Here is a 15,876-nt window from a genome sequence, read left to right on the forward strand (position 1 = left end):
ACATGTAGGTAGAGTTATTAAAGTGACTATGCATAGATAATAAAAGAGAGCATCAGCGGTGTAAAAAGGGGGGGGGGGGCAAATGCAAATAGTCTAGGTAGCCATTTGATTAGATGTTCAGGAGTCTTATGGCTTAGAAGTAGAAGCTGTTTAGAAGCTTCTTGGACCTAGACTTGGAGCTCCGGGACCACTTGTCGTGCGGTAGCAGGCAGAACCGTCTATGACTAGGGTGGCTGGAGTCTTTGACAATTTTTAGGGCCTTCCTCTGAGACCACCTGGTATAGAGGTCCTGGATGGCAGGAAGCTTGGCCCCAGTGATGTACAGGGCCGAACGCACTACCCTCTGTAGTGCCTTGTGGTCGGAGGCCAAGCAGTTGTCATACCAGGCAATGATGCAACCAGTCAGGATGCTCTTGATGGTGCAGCTGTAGAACCTTTTGAGGATCTGAGGACACATGCCAAATCTTTTCAGTCTCTTGAGGGGGAATAGGTTTTGTCGTGCCCTCTTCACGACTGTCTGGTGTTGTCACGCCCTGACCTTAAAGTTCCTTTTAATGTCTCTAGTTTGGTTTGGTCAGGTCAGGGCATGAGTTGGGGTGGGCATTCTATGTTCCCTATCTATGTTTTGTATTTCTGTGTTTTGGCCTGGTATGGCTCTCAATCAGGGACAGCTGTACATCGTTGTCGCTGATTGGGAGCCATACTTAGGTAGCCCTTTTTCCACCTGTCTGGGGTGGGAAGTTGTTTTTGCATTGCTGTGAGAAGCCTGCGAAACTGTTCGTTCGTTGTGTTACTTCTTGTTTTGGTTTTTGCTTGTTCACCGTTTATATTAAAATATGATGAACCCAACCCACGCTGCACCTTGGTCTCATTCCAACAACAGATGTTACAGAACTTCCCACCACAAGTGGACCAACCAGCGTGGAAAAGAGGACTGGACATGGGAGGACATCCTGGACGGCAAGGGATCCTACACTTGGGAAGAGATAATGGCCGGAAGGGATTGCCTCCCATGGGAACAGGTGGAGGCACTCAGAAGGGCGGAGGCGGCAGGAGAAAAGGACCAATGGCAACGGTATGAGGGAACACGGCTGGCAAGGAAGCCCGAGAGGCAGGACCAACGGCAACGGTATGAGGGAACAGGGCTGGCAAGGAAGCCCGAGAGGCAGCCCCCAAAAGAATTTGGGGGGGACACATGGGGAGATTGGCTAAGTCAGGCAATAGACCTGAGCCAACTCCTCGTGCTTATTATGGGGAGCGTTTGGCGTGGAGAGCACCGTGCTATGCTCGGTCTTTCCCATCCACACGCACAGTCCGGTGCGGTCGATACAAGCCCCCCGCAAGTGCCGTGCTAGAGTGGGCATCCAACCAGGAAGGAGTATGCCTGTGCAGCACATCTGGCCACCAGTGCGTCTCCTAGGCCCCGCACGTAGCCATCAGTCCTCAGCACAGCCCAGTTCACCCTGTGCCAGCACTCCGTCCGGGCAGGGCTACAGTTACAACCCAGCCAGGACGGGTTGTGCAGGCTGTGCGCTCCAGACCTCCAGTACGTCTTCAAGACCCGGTCTATCCTGTGCCTGCGCCCAGAGCCAGGCCTCCTGCATGTCTCCCCAGTCTGGTGAGTCCTGTGCCTGCTCCCAGAGCCAGGCCTCCTGCTTGTCTCCCCAGCCTGGTGAGTCCTGTGCCTGCTCCCAGAGCCAGGCCTCCTGCATGTCTCCCCAGCCTGGTGAATCCTGTGGCTGCGCCCAGAGCCAGGCCTACTGCACGTCCCGCCAGTCCGGAGCCGCCAGAGCTGCCCGCCAGTCTGGAGCCGCCAGAGCCGCCCGCCAGTCCGGAGCCGCCAGAGCCGCCCGCCTGTCCGGCACAGCCGGAGTCGCCCGCCAGTCCAGCGCAGCCGGAGTCGCCCTCAGGCCGGGGCTCGCTGTGAGGGTCCCCAGTCCGGGGTCGGCGGCGAGGGACCCCGCTCTAGAGGCGCCACCAAAGTGGGGTGAGCCAGTGGTCTGCGTCCCGCCCCTGAGCCGTCACCGCGGAAAGATGCCCACCCGGACCCTCCCCTATAGGTTTAGGTTTTGCGGCCGGAGTCCGCACTATTGGGGGGAGGGGGGTACTGTCACGCCCTGACCTTAGAGTTCCTATTTATGTCTCTAGTTTGGTTTGGTCAGGGCGTGAGTTGGGGTGGGCATTCTATGTTCCCTATCTACAGTGGGGGAAAAAAGTATTTGATCCCCTGCTGATTTTGTACGTTTGCCCACTTACAAAGAAATTATCAGTCTATAATTTTAATGGTAGGTTTATTTGAACAGTGAGAGACAGAATAACAACAACAAAAAAATCCAGAAAAAAACGCATGTCAAAAATATTATAAAATGATTTGCATTTTATTGAGGGAAATAAGTATTTGACCCTTCTGCAAAACATGACTTATTACTTGGTGGCAAAACCCTTGTTGGTAATCACAGAGGTCAGACGTTTCTTGTAGTTGGCCACCAGGTTTGCACACATCTCAGGAGGGATTTTGTCCCACTCCTCTTTGCAGATCTTCTCCAAGTCATTAAGGTTTGGAGGCTGACGTTTGGCAACTCGAACCTTCAGCTCCCTCCACAGATTTTCTATGGGATTAAGGTCTGGAGACTGGCTAGGCCACTCCAGGACCTTAATGTTCTTCTTCTTGAGCCACTCCTTTGTTGCCTTGGCCGTGTGTTTTGGGTCATTGTCATGCTGGAATACCCATCCACGACCCATTTTCAATGCCCTGGCTGAGGGAAGGAGGTTCTCACCCAAGACTTGACGGTACATGGCCCCGTCCATCATCCCTTTGATGCGGTGAAGTTGTCCTGTCCCCTTAGCAGAAAAACACCCCCAAAGCATAATCTTTCCACCTCCATGTTTGACGGTGGACATGGTGTTCTTGGGGTCATAGGCAGCATTCCTCCTCCTCCTCCAAACACGGCGAGTTGAGTTGATGCCAAAGAGCTCCATTTTGGTCTCATCTGACCACAACACTTTCACCAGTTGTCCTCTGAATCATTCAGATGTTCATTGGCAAACTTCAGACGGGCATGTATATGTATTCTTGAGCAGGGGGACCTTGCGGGCGCTGCAGGATTTCAGTCCTTCACGGAGTAGTGTGTTACCAATTGTTTTCTTGATGACTATGGTCCCAGCTGCCTTGAGATCATTGCCAATATCCTCCCGTATAGTTCTGGGTAGATTCCTCAACGTTCTCATGATCATTGCAAACCCACGAGGTGAGATCTTGCATGGAGCCCTAGGCAGAGGGATATTGACAGTTCTTTTGTGTTTCTCCCATTTGCGAATAATCACACCAAATGTTGTCACCTTCTCACGAAGCTGCTTGGCGATGGTCTTGTAGCCCATTCCAGCCTTGTGTAGGTCTACAATCTTGTCCCTACTATCCTTGGAGAGCTATTTGGTCTTGGCCATGGTGGAGAGTTTGGAATCTGATTGATTGATTGCTTCTGTGGACAGGTGTCTTTTTTACAGGTAACAAGCTGCGGTTAGGAGCACTCCCTTTAAGAGTGTGCTCCTAATCTCAGCTCGTTACCTGTATAAAAGACACCTGGGAGCCAGAAATCTTTCTGATTGAGAGGGGGTCAAATACTTATTTCCCTCATTAAAATGCAAATCAATTTCTAACATTTTTGACATGCGTTTTTCTGGATATTTTTGTTGTTATTCTGTCTCTCACTGTTCAAATAAACCTATCATTAAAATTATAGACTGATCCTTTCTTTATCAGTGGGCAAACGTACAAAATCAGCAGGGGATCAAATACTATTTTCCCCCACTGTATGTTTTGTATTTCTGTGTTTTGGCCTTGTATGGCCTTCAATCAGGGACAGCTCTCAATCAGTACATCATTGTCGCTGATTGGGAGCCATACTTAGGTAGCCCTTTTTCAACCTGTCTGGGGTGGGAAGTTGTTTTTGCATTGCTGTGAGAAGCCTGCGAAACTTTTCGTTCATTGTGTTACTTCTTGTTTTGGTTTTTGCTGGTTCACCGTTTATATTAAAATATGATGAACCCAACCCACGCTGCGCCTTGGTCTCATTCCAACAACGGACGTTACAGGTGTATTGGACCATATTAGTTTGTTGGTGATGTGGAAACCAAGGATCTTGAAGCTCTCAACCTGCTCCACTACAGCCCCATCGATGAGAATGAGGGCGTGCTCGGTCCTCCTTTTCCTGTAGTCCACAATCATCTCCTTTGGCTTAATCACGTTGAGGGAGAAGTTGTTGTCCTGGCACCACACAGCCAGGTCTCTGACCTCCTCCCTGTAGGCTGTCTCGTCGTTGTTGGTGATCAGGACTACCACTGTTGTGTCATCTGCAAAGTTAATGATGGTGTTGGAGTCGTGCCTGGCCGTGCAGTCATGAGTGAACAGGAAGTACAGGAGGGGACTGAGCACGCACCCCTCAGGGGCCCCTGTGTTGAGGATCAGCGTGGCGGATGTGTTGTAACCTACCCTTACCACCTGGGGGCGGCCCGTCAAGAAGTCCAGGATCCAGTTGCAGAGGGAGGTGTTTAGTCAGGATGTAGGTAGTGAAAGTTAGGCAACAATATGAGGCAATATGAGGCAAACATTGGTGGTTTTGAAGGTTCTGATCTTTCCAAGTGGTTTGGCAAAGAAACTTGTAAAAAGAAAAGTTAAAACCTCAGGACTACATGGAGCAGATATGATAGAAGAGAATGAAATATGAAAGAACTGTTCTATCCACGTTTGAAACACTAAAATTATGTTCTGCCTTTCACTATCCTATGAGTTTTACTAAAAGCTTGATCATTTCTGATTGAAAACTTGAGCACTTTCCTCCACAGATCTCGATGGGCCCAGGGACTTGGAAGTGAGCGAGTCCACAGAGACAAGCATGACCCTGGTGTGGAGGAGGCCCAGAGCCAAGATCACCATCTACAGGCTGGTGTACATCTCCAGGGACGGTCAAAGGGAGGAGGTGGAGGTCCCTGGAACTGCCACCACCTACGTCCTGACCAACCTGACCCCCGGCATGCTGTACACCATTACCCTGGTCGCTGAGAGGGGCTCAAAGAAGAGCACTCCCGTAACCCTGTCCGCATCTACAGGTGAGGGTTCAAACAGGATCTCTACAACTGACTCCACCCTCATATTGCAAGGCACAAATATGTGTGGGTGATCCGTAAAGAAAATAGTTTTAGTTCTGTTTCAGGCATTGATTAAACCATAGTATCAGGTGGGAAACTTTCAACATGCTGAGTGCTAAATGTAAGGATCCTTTTGCACCCGCTAACAGTTTTGAATTGCATTTTATAATCCCAAGAGAAACATAAAGAAAGATGTCTGCTCTGGCTTGGGATGTAATAGCTTCACCAATCCAAACATATGTCAGAACACAAGCTCTTTCTCAGATACATACCAATATTTGACAGAATAATGTGGAATTACTGCGGGTAACGGTCCGGAAGATGTAGGCTATAACTTACTTTAATTGGGGTGCAGAAATGGACAGTACTGCCGTCAACAGTAACAGTGCAGTAAGACACTGAGGCTAACAGTGCAGTAAGACACGGAGGTTAACAGTGTAGTAAGACACTGAGGTTAACAGTGCAGTGAGACACTGAGGTTAACAGTGCAGTGAGACACTGAGGTTAACAGTGCAGTGAGACACTGAGGTTAACAGTGTAGTAAGAAACAGAGGTTAATAGTGTGGTAAGACACTGAGGTTACAGTACAGTAAGACTGCACTGTAAAAGCTCCCTTATCTGAATTTGTGCATTTTTGTTTCTGTTGAGGTATCTTTCACATTTTATTTAGCCGACCCGGTCCCTGAGTTTACCACTCTCATATGTTCGGAGGACAATATCATTAGCTTTGTGTCGTTAGACGCCACGGACCCAGACCGACAGATCTCAGGGATGGGGTTGAGCTCGTGTATGAGCTGGCAGATCTGACGGTCTCAGTTGTAACGTCCAAAGGATTTGAATTCTCGTGGGAACCAAAGGCACATGTTGTCTATGATAGTTATATAGTAGAATGTAGAGACACTCTGGGATTATGGGTATTAAAAGAGGTCCATCTCTGTGGAGATGCCACCGGTTCTAGAATTCGAGGACTGAGGGAATCCACAGAATATGGAGGAAGCAAAGATCCTTGACAGTTGAAGCAGTCACAGTTACAGGTATACTGTGTGCTTTTCGTTTGGGCTGCATGCCTTCAGTATGATAGATATCCCTTTGTTGTTGAAAGATCTCTCATTTTAAGTCTACCTGGATAACAAAGTTAGGATTTGAACGAAAGAGTTGTGAAGTTCAAAATCAAGCCTTTCATGTTTTGCATGATGGTATTGCAATTTTAAACTGCAATGGAGCAGACAGTACGCATGGCAATTCTTTACAAAATGGCCATTTGGCTTCATTCCATCTAGTCACTTCTTGCATGCTGAGGATGGCACTCCTAAAACAGAGAGTGTTGCTTTCAAACTATGAAGAGAAATCCATGCCATTTCTATTCCATAGAAATTCAGATGAAGGATATTACTACAATTGGTAATAGCAAATATAGCAATGCATACCGTGACTGTAAATGCTGTAATTTGCAGGGCATCATTTTTTACTTAATGTCAGCAACAATAATATGTATGGGTTGTATAAAAACACCTTGTGAAAATAGAAAAGTTGTCACCTTAGCTGAAGAGATAATGCATTAAGAAAACCTGTCTTCCCCGGAATGGCTATTTCAGTGGACACAACCACTGTTTCCCTGCAAATCAGCATGGCATTCAGAAAAGTTGATTAGACTACATTTGCACACCAATTTACTCCTTCATTAGCAATTTTAAAAGCAACCATTTGCTCTCTGTAGGTATATGCCAAGTTCTGAAAAATCCATCAACTTCACTGTCATTGCTTGCACCCCATTCACATTGCATTTTCATCCACAGATGTTCATGGTATTACTTGCGAAGAATAATGTTATAGTGTACTTTGCATCTTGAACCAACTGTACAGGACCTGCAGCAACAAGACTCTCAAATTGAACCCCATGGTGTTTGACCAGGGTCCTGTTGCAATATCGACATTAGCATACCACATAGTGCTTACTGTATGTCTAGATATCGGAACGCAGACAAAGCCATAGGATAACTTTGGCAGTGCATGGCTTCTTCATCTGTTTGAAGTGTACTGGGTACTGTCACTACGGTGGACTACTCGGAACCTTCAAAAATTAATGGCCCTCGTTCAGGGGCCATTAATGCATTAGCTGCTCAGTGTAAACGTAGATCTCTGATGCATGTGGACGTTTATGGTCCCTGACAACAAAGGAACCTGCACAGTGCCATAGAGAGAAAATGGTGATAAATGCAGAATTATCACTTCCAAACCTCAGTAGGAGGATGTTAGACAAAAGGTAATGAACCTTTTCTTACTGTAATCAATCATTGTGTTTGTGTGGCTATTTATGTTTCAGCTTTTACTCCACCAGTTATTTCTTCTATCCAGATCTTCTTCACACAGGTTAACCACTCTTTTTGTTTTTCTTCTGCCCTCTAGAGGTTACAGGTTACACTTTTAATCCTTTTGGATGTACTTTGATTAAGCACCCAAGACTACCTCTCCTGATGTAGTCGCTCTGAATGTCTAAAGTCCTCAGGCAAAACAGCCTCCTGACACAGGAGCTGTTCATCCAACAGTCCTTCCCCTGGCTCCTCTGATCACAGAGGGGCCTCCATCTTCATCTCTGTTCTCCACAGGGGACCTCCTCTCTGGGGCTGAACCTGAACCAGAGGGCTCCAGCCTGGAGATTCTAGGGGACTGCCTGGTCAACCCCAGATGAAGCCATTGATAGGTTTTTGGTGGAGGTGAATGCTCTGTCAGGGATGGCACAATTTCATGTGACCAAGGTACCAGGAAGTGCCAAGACAGCCCAAATAGAAGGCTTGTCCCCTGGGACATGATATTAGGTTTCCTTGTATGGGAAGTTGGAGGGGGAGCAGTCTCTGCCTCTTTATGCTTATGTCAATACAGGTACACATAGCAGTGATTCTTTGCTATAGACATCCATAGCCATCGGTCATCTCGCTCTCTCCATCCCATCCCATCCGTATTAATTTCATACATCCTCTGATTCATCCACCTGTCTTTGTATTCATGTGTTCCGTGTCATCAAAAGTTCTGCTGAAACACATCACAGTTTAATCCCTGCAATACATTGTATAGTTGATGTAAAATGTCAATATAACATACTGTATATGGGATATACAATATAATATGATGTGAAAAATCTACACTGCTCAAAAAAATAAAGGGAACACTTAAACAACACAATGTAACTCCAAGTCAATCACACTTCTGTGAAATCAAACTGTCCACTTAGGAAGCAACACTGATTGACAATACATTTCACATACTGTTGTGCAAATGGAATAGACAACAGGTGGAAATTATAGGCAATTAGCAAGACACACGCAATAAAGGAGTGGTTCTGCAGGTGGTGACCACAGACCACTTCTCAGTTCCTATGCTTCCTGGCTGATGTTTTGGTCACTTTTGAATGCTGGCGGTGCTTTCACTCTAGTGGTAGCATGAGACGGAGTCTACAACCCACACAAGCGGCTCAGGTAGTGCAGCTCATCCAGGATGGCACATCAATGCGAGCTGTGGCAAGAAGGTTTGCTGTGTCTGTCAGCGTAGTGTCCAGAGCATGGAGGCGCTACCAGGAGACAGGCCAGTACATCAGGAGACGTGGAGGAGGCCGTAGGAGGGCAGTAAACCAGCAGCAGGAACGCTACCCCCACCTTTGTGCAAGGAGGAGCAGAGCCCTGCAAAATGACCTCCAGCAGGCCACAAATGTGCATGTGTCTGCTCAAACGGTCAGAAACAGACTCCATGAGGGTGGTATGAGGGCCCGACGTCCACAGGTGGGGGTTGTGCTTACAGCCCAACACCGTGCAGGACGTTTGGCATTTGCCAGAGAACACCAAGATTGGCAAATTCGCCACTGGCGCCTTGTGCTCTTCACAGATGAAAGCAGGTTCACACTGAGCACGTGACAGACGTGACAGAGTCTGGAGACGGCGTGGAGAACGTTCTGCTGCCTGCAACATCCTCCAGCATGACCGGTTTGGCGGTGGGTCAGTCATGGTGTGGGGTGGCATTTCTTTGGGGGGCCGCACAGCCCTCCATGTGCTCGCCAGAGGTAGCCTGACTGCCATTAGGTACCGAGATGAGATCCTCAGACCCATTGTGAGACCATATGCTGGTGCGGTTGGCCCTGGGTTCCTCCTAATGCAAGACAATGCTAGACCTCATGTGGCTGGAGTGTGTCAGCAGTTCCTGCAAGAGGAAGGCATTGATGCTATGGACTGGCCCGCCCGTTCCCCAGACCTGAATCCAATTGAGCACATCTGGGACATCATGTCTCGCTTCATCCACCAATGCCACGTTGCACCATAGACTGTCCAGGAGTTGGCGGATGCTTTAGTCCAGGTCTGGGAGGAGATCCCTCAGGAGACCATCCGCCACCTCATCAGGAGCATGCCCAGGCGTTGTAGGGAGGTCATTCAGGCACGTGGAGGCCACACACACTACTGAGCCTCATTTTGACTTGTTTTAAGGACATTACATCAAAGTTGGATCAGCCTGTAGTGTGGTTTTCCACTTTAATTTTGAGTGTGACTCCAAATCCAGACCTCCATGGGTTGATAAATTTGATTTCCATTGATTATTTTTGTGTGATTTTGTTGTCAGTACATTCAACTATGTAAAGAAAAAAGTATTTAATAAGATTATTTCATTCATTCAGATCTAGGATGTGTTATTTTAGTGTTCCCTTTATTTTTTTGAGCAGTGTATTTAGGATATATTTCACTTATATATTTAATTGACTCTACCATGATTTGTTTCTCTGCTAGAGGACCTGAGGCCTGTGGTGGCCAACCTCACAGTCTCTGACGTGACATGGGACAGCTTCAATGTGTCCTGGACTCCCGAGGACGGGGAGTTTGAGAGCTTTGTCATTGAGGTGACAAACTTACAGGAAGGTTTAGAGAGCGAGAACCTCACCTTGTCTGGTGATGCCTTCAGCCTGGGCATTTCTGGCCTGAGTCCTAACACCTCGTATAGGATTGGCCTGTACGGGCTCCACAAGGGCTCCTTCCAGGAGCCGGTGTATACCGAAGTCACTACAGGTACCTGCGAATGGAGGTGTCCCCCAGGGTTCTGTCCTTATCGCTCTTTCTTTCTTCTTTTTTTTATCTTTCTTCCCTGTGCCTTTTGACCAGTTTTTTTCTATTCCAGTTGGGATCTGTGGTGAGCCACACACACACACACACACACACACACACACACACACACACACACACACACACACACACACACACACACACACACACACACACACACACACACACACACACACACACACCTCGGCCTGTTTCCTTTCACACTTAAGCATTCACAGCATTGTACCTAGCAAGCAAGCGAGATCACTGACATAAATTGAAGGGTTTGCATTTTATCACCAATGACAATGTTCCATTCTAACAACACCATGCCATGTGCCATTCTTACCCTCCGGCCACTGTGTCAGTCTTGTCACCACAGGGCAGGGTGCTGGGCATCACCCACACAGACCCTTTAACCAAAACAAGCAAGCTGCCCGCAAGTGACCAACCTGACCCTGTCTCTCCTTGCCCCATCCTCACATTTCGTGCATGAAGCCCTCCCCTCCTCCCATTAGATGTATTGTGGTGAGTTTTTATGTGCTGCAATAAATGCAAAAGCAAACAACCAACACCCCACCCCTCCACCTTAAACAGCGTCCATTTATCCTTATACTATCAACATCCCCAATCTTCATAGACTGAGTCATTAACTTTGATAGCTAATTTGCCTGCTGGAGTCATGCCTTAACTGAGTGGACAGAGCGGCTGAGTAACCTGGGATGTTCTGGTCACTCAGTTAAGGCATGACTCCAACAGGCAAATGAGCTATCAAAGTTAATGACTCAGTCTATGAGGATGGGGGGGATTGATGGTATAAGGACGAATAGACACTGTTTAAGGTGGAGGGGTGGGGTTTGTGAAACATTGTTTATTCCAACTACTGTAATGGTCCTGTGTGTAGCTGGTGTAGAGAGTCAAGCGCAGGACAGCAGATATGAGAAATCAACGTATTTTACTCAAAATATATAAATACAAAGAAATATAGCGAGCCCACAATAACGGACCGATTTACAATGAACAATTACTCTCAAACAAACATGGGGGAACAGAGGGTTAAATAAAGAACAAGTAATTAGGGAATTGAAACCAGGTGTGTAAGACAAAGACAAAATTCGCCCGAACAAGAAGAGGGACCGACTTCGGCGGAAGTCGTGACAGTACCCCCCCTTGACCGCGCGCCGACACCGACCTCGGGGACGACCCGGAGGACGAGGCACAGGACGATCCGGATGGAGACGGTGGAACTCCCGCAGCTACGAAGGGTCCAAGACGTCCTCCACCGGCACCCAGCATCTCTCCTCCGGACCGTACCCCTCTCACTCCATGAGGTACTGAAGGCCCCTCGCCGACGCCTCAAGTCCAGGATGGCTCGAACAGCATATCCCGGGGCCCCCTCAATGTCCAGAGGGGGTGAAGGAACCTCCCGCACCTCAGACTCCTGGAGTGGACCAGCCACCACTGGCCTGAGGAGAGACACATGGAACGAGGGATTAATACGGTAATCTGGGGGAAGCTGTAACATGTAGCATACCTCGTTCAGTCTCCTCAGGACTTTGAATGGCCCCACAAACCGCAGACCCAGCTTCTGGCAGGGCAGGCGGAGGGGCAGGTTTCGGGTCGAGAGCCAGACTCGGTCCCCCGGTGCGAACACCGGGGCTTCATTGCGGTGGCGGTCGGTGCTCGCCTTCTGCCGCCTCACTGCCCATTGCAGGTGCACATGGGCGACGTCCCAGGTCTCCTCCGAGCCATTAAACCATTCATCCACCGCAGGAGCTTCGATCTGGCTCTGATGCCAAGGTGCCAGAACCGGCTGATACCCCAGTACGTACTGGAAGGGAGAGAGGTTAGTGGAGGAGTGGCAGAGTGAGTTTTGGGCCATCTCTGCCCAGGGGATGAACGCCACCCACTCCCCCGGCCGGTCCTGGCAATATGACCGCAGAAACCTACCCACATCCTGGTTTATCCTCTCCACCTGCCCATTACTCTCGGGGTGAAAACCTGAGGTGAGGCTGACCGAGATCCCCAGACGCTCCATGAACGCTCTCCAGACCCTGGACGTAAACTGGGGACCCCGATCAGAGACTATGTCCTCAGGCACCCCGTAGTGCTGGAAGACGTGAGTGAACAGGGCCTCCGTAGTCTGTAGGGCCGTAGGGAGACCTGTCAAAGGGAGGAGACGGCAGGACTTAGAAAACCGATCCACAACGACCAGGATCGTGGTGTTGCCCTGTGAGGGAGGAAGATCCGTCAGGAAGTCCACCGACAGGTGCGACCACGGCCGTTGTGGAACGGGTAGGGGTTGTAACTTCCCTCTGGGCAGGAGCCTGGGAGCCTTGCGCTGGGCGCACACCGAGCAGGAGGAAACATAAACCCTGACGTTCTTGGCCAAGGTGGACCACCAGAACTTCCCACTAAGGCAACGCACCGTCCGACCGATGCCAGTGTGACCAGAGGAGGGTGACGTGTGGGCCCAATAGATCAAACGGTCGCAGACAGCAGACAGAACGTACAGGTGCCCAGCTGGACACTGGGGAGGAGAGGGCTCTGTGCGTCACGCCCGCTCGATGTCCGCGTCCAGCTCCCACACCACCGGTGCCACTAGGCCAGAAGTATGGGAGTGTGATCCATGGACCGCTCCTCTGTGTTATACATCTGGGACAGTGCGTCTGCCTTAGCGTTCTGGGAACCTGGTCTGTAGGACACAGTGAAAACAAAACGTGTAAAGAACATGGCCACCTTGCCCAGCGAGGGTTCAGTCTCCTTGCCACCCGGATGTACTCCACATTGCGGTGGTCAGTCCAGATGAGAAAAGGGTGTTTAGCCCCCTCAAGCCAATGTCTCCACGCCTTCAGAGCCTTGACAACAGCCAACAGCTCCCGGTCCCCCACATCATAGTTTCGCTCCGCCAGGCTGAGCTCCTTCGAAAAGAAAGCACAGGGGCGGAGGTTTGGTGGCGTGCCCGAGCGCTAAGAGAGCACGGCTCCTATCCCAGCCTCGGACGCATCCACCTCCACTATGAACGCCAAAGAGGGATCCGGATGAGCCAGCACGGGAGCCGAGGTAAACAGAGCCTTCAGGTGACCAAAAGCCCTGTCCGCCTCAGTCGACCACTGCAGCCGCACCGGTCCCCCCTTCAGCAGTGAGGTAATGGGAGCTGCTACCTGACCAAAACCCCGGATAAACCTCTGGTAGTAGTTGGCAAACCCTAGAAACCGCTGCACTTCCTTTACCATGGTGGGAGTCGGCCAATTATGCATGGCTGAAATGCAGTCACTCTCCATCTCCACCTCTGAAGTGGAAATGCGGTACCCTAGGAAGGAGACGGACTGTTGGAAGAACAGACATTTCTCAGCCTTGACGTACAGGTCATGCTCCCAACAGTCTACCAAGCACCCTGCACACCAGGGACACATGCTCGGCTCATGTAACGGAGTATATCAGAGTGTCGTCGATATACACCACTACACCCTGCCCGTGCAGGTCCCGGAAAATCTCATCAACAAAGTCCTGGAAGACTGATGGAGCATTCATCAACCTGTACGGCATGACGAGGTATTCATAGTGCCCTGAGGTGGTACTAAATGCTGTCTTCCACTCGTCCCCCTCCCGGATACGCACCAGGTTGTAAGTGCTCCTGAGATCCAATTTTGTGAAGAAGTGCGCCCCGTGCATTGGCTCAATCACACTGGCGATGAGAGGCAGAGGGTAGCTGTACCTCACAGTAATCTGATTGATACCTCAATAGTCAATTAACGGGCGCAGACCCCATCCTTCTTCACAAAAAAGAAACTCGAGGAGGCAGGTGAAGTGGAGGGCCGAATGTATCCCTGCCCCAGGGATTCGGAGACATATGTTTAAATAGCCGCCGTCTCCTCCTGTGACAGAGGATACACGTGACTCCTGGGAAGTGCTGCGTCTACCAGGAGATTTATCGCACAATCCCCCCGTCGATGGGGTGGTAATTTAGTCGCCCTCTTCTCGCAGAAGGCGAGAGTCAAATCGGCATATTCTGAGGGGATGCGCACAGTGAAGACCTGGTCTGGACTTTCCACCGTAGTCGCACCGATGGAAACTCCTACATACCTCCCCGAGCACTCTCGTGACCACCCCTTGAGAGCCCTCTGTTGCCACGAAATAGTGGAGTCATGACAGGCCAACCAGGGTAGGCTCAGCACCACGGGAAACGCAGGAGAATCAATAAGGAAGAGACTGATTCTCTCCTTGTGGCCCTCCTGCGTAACCATGTCTAGTGGAGCGTTGGCCTCCCTAATCAGCCCTGACCCTAATGGTCGACTATCTAGGGCGTGCACAGGGAATGGCATATCCACAGGAACAAGGGGGATCCCTAAACTATGAGCAAATGAACGGTCAATAAACTTCCTAGCTGCGCCTGAATCTATGAGCGCCTTATGCTGGGAATGCGGGGAAAACTCAGGAAATTGAATAAACACATACATGTGAGCAACAGGGGGCTCTGGGTGAGCCTGGTGCCGACTCACCTAGGGTGACACGATAGTGCCCTGCCTGCTGCCTCGACTCCCTGAGGAACCCCCCCCCTTCACCGACCAGCAGTGTGCCCTCTGCGGCCACAGATGGTGCAGGGAATGACCCCTCCTCCGGTCGCCCTAAGTGCAGCACCTCCCAGCTCTATGGGCGTCTGATCGGGGATGGAACTGACGGGCCCCGATCTGGACGTCCGCGGGTGGCCAGCAGGTTGTCTAGCCGGATGGACAGGTCCACCAGCTGGTCCAACGTGAGGGTGGTGTCTCGGCAGGCCAACTCTCGACGCACGTCCTCGTGCAGACTGCACGGTAGTAATCAATCAGGGCCCTGTCGTTCCATCCCGCGCTGGCGGCCAGGGTCAGGAAGTCCAAAGGAAAATCCAGCGCGCTCCTCGTCCCCTGCCTCAGGTGGAACAGATGTTCACCCGCAGCTCAACCCTCAGGCGGGTGGTCGAACACTGCCCGACAGCGGCGGGTGAACTCTGTGTAATGGTCCAACGCTGTGTCTCCTTCATTTCATATGGCGTTGGCCCACTCCAGGGCTTTGCCTGAGAGGCAGGAGACGAGGGCGGACACGCTCTCACGTCCCGAAGGAGCCGGGTGGATGGTCACCAGGTAGAGCTCCAGCTGGAGTAGGAACCCCTGGCATCCGGCAGCCGTCCCATCATACTCCCTCGGGAGTGCGAGCTGGATCCCGCTGGGACCGTGTGAAGGAGGGGTGGACCGTGGAGCCTGCTATAGTGGGGCTGGTGGAGACGTTGGAAAATCTCCTTCTTTCTCCCATCTATCCATCGTCTGCAGCACGCGATCCATGGCGGTGCCCATACGTTGTAACAAGGTCGCGTGCTGCTGGACGCGCTCTTCGACCGAGAAAGGGGGGCCGTCTGCTCCTGCTGACTCCATTTCAGGTGAGTAATTCTGTAATGGTCCTGTGTGTAGCTGGTGTAGAGAGTCAAGCGCAGGACAGCAGATATGAGAAATCAACGTATTATACTCAAAATACATAAATACAAAGAAATATAGAGGGCCCACAATAACGGACCAATTTACAATTAACAATTACTCACAAACAAACATGGGGGAACAGAGGGTTAAATAAAGAACAAGTAATTGGGGAATTGAAACCAGGTATGTAAGACAAAGACAAAACA

At 50.2% G+C, this 15,876-nt stretch overlaps 1 protein-coding gene across 3 annotated transcripts in view; it reads left to right on the forward strand.

The window, feature by feature from the left end:
- The window catches only part of LOC106563019 (tenascin-like), an 83,991-nt gene that overhangs the window by 47,791 nt on the left and 20,324 nt on the right, over positions 1-15,876 (forward strand). For 2 of the 3 annotated variants that reach the window (XM_045689921.1, XM_014128210.2), the window contains 2 exons: positions 4,843-5,106; positions 9,912-10,187. In XM_045689921.1, the coding sequence (XP_045545877.1) occupies positions 4,843-5,106; positions 9,912-10,187 (540 nt within the window). The remainder of the gene's footprint in view (positions 1-4,842; positions 5,107-9,911; positions 10,188-15,876) is intronic. The other variant, XM_014128211.2, reaches the window with a different exon arrangement.

This window comes from Salmo salar, chromosome ssa11 (genome assembly GCF_905237065.1).
Source record: "Salmo salar chromosome ssa11, Ssal_v3.1, whole genome shotgun sequence".
Taxonomy (NCBI): domain Eukaryota; kingdom Metazoa; phylum Chordata; class Actinopteri; order Salmoniformes; family Salmonidae; genus Salmo; species Salmo salar.